Consider the following 5,892-nt stretch of genomic DNA (forward strand, 5'->3'; position numbering starts at 1 on the left):
GTCTCTCCTGCCCGGGCTGGCTTTGAACCATGATCCTCAGATCTCAGCCTCCTGAGTAGCTAGGATTACAGGCGTGAGCCACCAGCGCCCGGCTATATTAATTTTTTTTAGTTTTAAGTAGTTGTACAAAGGCATTTCAATACAACAACTTTATTTTTAAAGTTAATTTGAGAAATCATAATACAAGGAAACATTTTTGTTGCTGACTTAGTCATTAATATTGTATTGTCTAATTTTCTTTTTCCAGTATTAGTGTTTTCAAGGAAGGCCTTCATTGAAGCTTCAATCAAACTTGCTAGGCTGATATACTCTACCACATGAATCATACCTCTAGCCATATTTTTGAACTTTTTTTTTTTTTGGTTGGTTGTGGGGCTTGAACTTGGCCTGGGCATTGTTCCTGAGCTCTTCAGCTCAAGCTAAATGCTCTACTACTTGAGCCACAGCCCCACTTCCAGTTTTTTGGTGGTTAATTGGAGATTTAAGTCTTATGGATTTTCCTGTCCAGGCTGGCTTTGAACCTTGCTCCTCAGATCGCCAGCCTCCTGAATAGCTAGAATTGCAGGTGTGAGCCACTGGTGTCTGGCTTTTGAAACTGTTTAATAAAGAACATTTCCCAGCCTATACAGAATAGTAAAATAATCTGTATATTCCCTCAATTCAGATTAAAGTTATCAAGACTGCATCATCTCAAAATCTTACATTCCTTGTTTCAGTTTTAGAAATGCTTAAAACATTAGAAAACTACTATATATATGATGGATAAGACTGTTTCATTTTCTCCATTATAGCTAGGAAAGCATTTACTACAGTAGTTTCACAAGCTATACCAGTATCTCCTCAACTAAAGCAGGATTCTCAACAGGTATTTGTATATTTTCCTCTAAACATACTTTATTTTGATATGATAGTTCTGTAATTTATAGTAGAATTCCAATATTTCAGAAAGTCCAAGCTTTTGATTCATGACACCCCTTGTAATAGTTTCTTAAAATTGTGGCATTGCCTGGCCACAAGAAATAAATTCCTAGCACTTCCAATTTGATTAAGTACTTACTACTATTAAAACAGTAAATATTTATTTCCTAGTAACTTAGTAAGCATTTCATTTTTAAATAAACACAGCTATTAATGGAATATTATTAGAAATATTAATAGGATGCCCCTGCTGGAAACTACACAACTTCTAGACCTTGGAACAGATGGAACGATACCATCCTATTCCATATTGATTTTCTCGAAAGAATTATTGTTTGTCAAAGATCTTATGTTGAAATTGAACTATCTCTCCTGTCCCATAGGTATTAACACTGTTTCCTTAAGTTTAAACATCTTGAGGAACCCCTGTTTTGGACTTCTTAATGTACTTTATTGCATAGTTGGGAACCAGATAGCAGTTTTAGAAATAATAATACTAATTAGGATGAATTGAAATTCTAGGGAAAAAAAAATCACCCAGAGTAGTATTTATGTAGATGTTGTTAAGTTTTTCTGGAGAGAAAACTTATATGGCACTTCTTTAGAAAACATGTTTGGAAGAAAAGTGAAATCTTTGCCTTTATTTTGAATATTTTCCATATTACTAGACTATTTCCTTCTTTAAAATCTTGATGTCTTTTTGGTTTTGTTGAGTTTTGCTAGGTATCCCTGACCGTGAACTGATTCTCCTGTCTGGCACTAAGCTTTTTCACTCAACACTGGCACATTACCACTTGAGCCACAACTTCACTTCTGGCTTTTTGCTGGCTTATTGCAGATAAAAGAGTCTCATGGTCTTTACTGTCAGGGCTGGCTTCAAACTGTGATCTTCACATCTCAGCCTCCTGAGTAGCTAGGATTACAGGCATGAGTTGCCAACGCTCAGTGAGAATATTATTTTTTTAAATTTAGAAAACAGTGGAGAGCCGGGTGCCCAGTGGCTCATGCCTGTAATCCTAGATACTCAGGAGGCTGAGATCTGAGGATCGAGGTTCAAAGCCAGCTCAGGCAGGTAAGACAGTGAGACTCCTATCTCCAATAAACCACTAGAAAACCGGAAGTGGCGCTGTAGCTCAAGTGGTAGAGCACTCGCCTTCAGCTGAAGAGCTGAGGGACAGTGCCCAGGCCCAAGTTCAAGCCCCATGACCAACAAAAAGAAAAAGAAAATTGTGTGGAGAAAATTTATTTATACTACTTCCCAGATATAGATTGCTAACTTCCCAATTTTTTGTGCTTATGTAAAAGCAACATAGTTAAATTGTGGTGTATAAGTAGTTTGTTACCTTTCCCTTTAATATATTGCATTTACTTACATTATTAAGAACTCTTCTTAAACCTTTGAAGGTTACTAATGATTCCATCCATTCTGTGGATGGCTTGTGCTTTGAACAATAGTTCCCTATTTTTGGACATCTGGATTATTTCTGGTGTTTTGTGGTTATAAATAATATTTCAGTAAATATTTTGGCATGTAATCATTGTACTTCAAGTTTTTTCCCTTAGATTCTATTCCTAGAAGTAGAAATGATTACTCAAAAGACTAGAAATGGACTGGGAAGATGTCTTCATGGTAGAGAGCTTGCCTTGCATGCATGAGGCCCTGGGTTCGATTCCTTAGCACTACATAAGCAGAAAAAGCCAGAAGTAGCGCTGTGGCTCCTGCTAGAATGCTAGCCTTGAGCTGAAGAGCTGAGGGACAGCACCCAGGTCCAGAGTTCAGGCCCCACAACCGACCCCCCCAAAAATAGAAACGGGGCTGGGATATACTTGTCTAGAAAGTGCAGTGTCCTAGGTTTGATCCCCAGTACCAACAAAGAAAAAACAAAAAAAAAATACAGTTAAAAAGGAAAGACTAAGAACAACTTTGTTTCTTAACATCAAATTTAAAATACATCTGCCGGGCGTTGGTGGCTCATGCCTGCAATCCTAGCTACTCAGGAGGCTGAGATCTGTGGATCCAGGTTCAAAGCCAGCCCAGGCAGGAAAGTCCGTGAGACTCTTGTCTCCAATAAACTACTCAAAAACCGGAAGTGGCACTGTGGCTCAAGTGGTAGGGCACTTGCCTTGAGCTGAAGAGTACAGGGTCAGCACCCTAGCCTGGAGTTCAAGTCCCATGACCGACAAAAAAAAAAAAGAAAAAAATACATTTATCATTTTACTGGAAGGATTTTCTCTCTCTCTCTTTTTTCTTTTTAACATTTTGCTCAGTAAAAATAATGTCTTACTAAAATTTTATTTATTTTTATGGCATTACTGGGGTTTATACTTAGGGCTTCATGTTTAACAGCTTGCTTGCTTGGCTGGTGCTCTACTTCTTGAACCATGTCTACAGGCCTACTTTTTCATGGCTATTTTGGAAACTTGAGTCTTGGGGACTTTTCTTTTTCTTTTTTTGGGGGGGCGGGGTCTGGTTGTGGGGCCTGAACTCTGGGCCTGGGCGCTGTCCCTCAGTTCTTCCAGCTCAAGTCCAGTGCTCCACCACTTGAGCCACAACACCACTTTCAGCATTTTTCCTTTTGCTTATGTAGTGCTGAGGAATCGAACCCAGGGTCTCATGCATGCAAGGCAAGCACTTTTCCACTGAGCCACCTTCCCAGCACATCTTGGGGACTTTTCTGTCATTGAACTATGATCTTTCTGATCTCAGCCCCCTGAGTAGCTAGAATTACAGGTGTTAAGCTACCAGCATTTGGTAAAATTTTTGTTTTTATTTCTTTTTTGTTGTTACTGCTGGTGTGGGGCTTGAATGGAGGGCCTGGGTGCTTTCCCTGAGCTCCTTATGCTCAAGGCTAGCACTCTACCACTTTGAGCCACAGTGCCACTTCCTAGTTTTCATTTCTTACTAGTAGTGATGTTCTGGTATTTTTTATTTTCCTTTGTTGTTAATTATTGTATTTATATTAATGTTCTTTCTAAGGTTCTACCTGAAAATGAAGTTGAGCCAAGTGAACAACTTGAGCCTCTACCAGTGAGTTTACTTATATATATATATATATATATATATATATATATATACATCTACACACACACATATATAATATATATATGGAACATAATTTTAAGCTTATATTATTCTCAGTTTTCAAACTCATTTGTACTTAGTTAACTTTGGTTTAGATTAGACTTCTGTTTGCCCAGACTGGCTTAAAACCTTTATTTTCAGACCTCAGCCTCCTGAGTATTATAGTTCTGAGCCCCAAAAATCCAGCTTAGTATTTTCTCCTTTAACTTCATATTAATGATTATTTTGACGTCTAGGGGTTGGATCCAGGTTATTGAAATCCTGTACTGGCTTTGTACCTACTATACCATTTGAGCCACACCTCTATCCCCTTTTTGGCCTAGTTGTTTTTCCTGATAAGGTCTTACCTTGTTTGCCTGGGTGGGCCTTGAATTGTGATGTTCTTATGCATGTTGAGATTACAGGTGCACACTACTATGACTAACTCCTAATTAATTTTTGAGACAGGGTCTTACTAAGTAAGCCAGACTGGCCTCAAACTTCTATTCTTGGGGCTGGGAAGGTGGCTCAGTGGTAGAGCGCTTGCCTTGCATGCCTGAGGCCCTAGGTTCGATTCATCAGCACCGCATAAGCAAAAAGAAAAAAGCCGGAAGTGGCGTGTGGCTCATGTGGTAGAGTGCTAGCTTTGAGCTGAAGAGCTGAGGGACAGCGCCCAGGCCCAGAGTTCAGGCCCTACGACCGGATCTCCCCCCAAAAAACAAACAAAAAAACCCTATCCTCCTGCCTCAGCATCATAAGTGTTGTGATTTTAAGTGTGCACCACTGTGTTTGGCTTAATTCAGTTTTAATACATAAAATTTGTATGTATAAGTAGAATACTAAATTTTCAAGCAAATAGTTCACATTAAGAGAAGTATTAGATTGTTATGTAGTTAACAATTTTTTCTAGTTGTAAAAGTTTTAATTAAAAATCTAGATCAGGCTGGGCACCAGTGGCTCACGCCTATAATCCTAGATACTCAGGAGGCTGAGATCTGAGGATCATGGTTTGAAGCCAGCCCAAGCAGAAAAGTCCTAGTGAGATGCTTATCTCCAATTAACCACTCAAAAACCAGAAGTGGAGCTGTGGCTCAAAATGGTAGACTTGAGCAAAAGACGTCAGGTACAGTGCCCAGGCCCTGAGTTCAAGTTCCATGACCGACCAAAAAAAAAAAAAGTAGATCAGAGTCAGGTGCCAGTGTCTCACACCTGTAATTCTAGCTACTGAGGAGGCTGAGATCTGAGGATCACAGTTCAAAGCCAGCCTGGCAGGAAAGTCCATGTGATTCTTATCTCCAATTAACCACCAGAAAACTAGAAGTGGAGGTGTGATTCAAAGTGGTAGAGCACTAGCCTTGAGTGAAAAAGCTCAGCGACAGTGTCCAGGCCCTGAGTTCAAGCCCCACAACCAACAGAATCAAAACAAAAACTAGCTGAAAGCTTGGCACCTACCTATTTAGGAGATTAATCTGAGGATTGTGATTCAAAGCCAACCTGGGCAGTAAAGTCTGCATCTCTAATAAACTACTAAAACAGCTTTAAGTGGCGTTGTGGCTCAAGTGGTAGAGCACTAGCCTTCAGCAAAAGAATTCAAGGACAACACCCAGGCCCTGAGTTCAAGTCCCAGAACTGGAAAAAGAATAGACCAGAAGTTTTTAGTATGCTGAGTATGCTAATTTGAGTACTTTATCTATCAGAGCACTTTTTTTTTTTTTTGTGAGGGGTGGCAGGCATAGATTGTGTATGTGTATCAAGAGCAAAACAAGATAGAACAGTTGTGTTTTCAAAGATCAAACTTAACCTTGTTATTTAAGTCTCTTCCCATCAAAATCATGAGTCGTCTACAGAATTATTGTAATAAGCTAGATAATAGCTAACATTGATATTTTATTCTAGTTCTTTCCTGTGGGAAA

The 5,892-nt window shown here is 39.2% G+C and overlaps 1 protein-coding gene across 1 annotated transcript in view; it reads left to right on the forward strand.

Annotated features, from left to right (window-relative positions):
* Zgrf1 (zinc finger, GRF-type containing 1) overlaps positions 1-5,892 on the forward strand; it is a 60,300-nt gene that overhangs the window by 12,287 nt on the left and 42,121 nt on the right. The window contains exon 7 of the mRNA XM_013023851.1: positions 816-865. Within this exon, the coding sequence (XP_012879305.1) occupies positions 816-865 (50 nt within the window). The remainder of the gene's footprint in view (positions 1-815; positions 866-5,892) is intronic.

This window comes from Dipodomys ordii, unplaced genomic scaffold (assembly GCF_000151885.1).
Source record: "Dipodomys ordii isolate 6190 unplaced genomic scaffold, Dord_2.0 Scaffold70, whole genome shotgun sequence".
NCBI lineage: Eukaryota > Metazoa > Chordata > Mammalia > Rodentia > Heteromyidae > Dipodomys > Dipodomys ordii.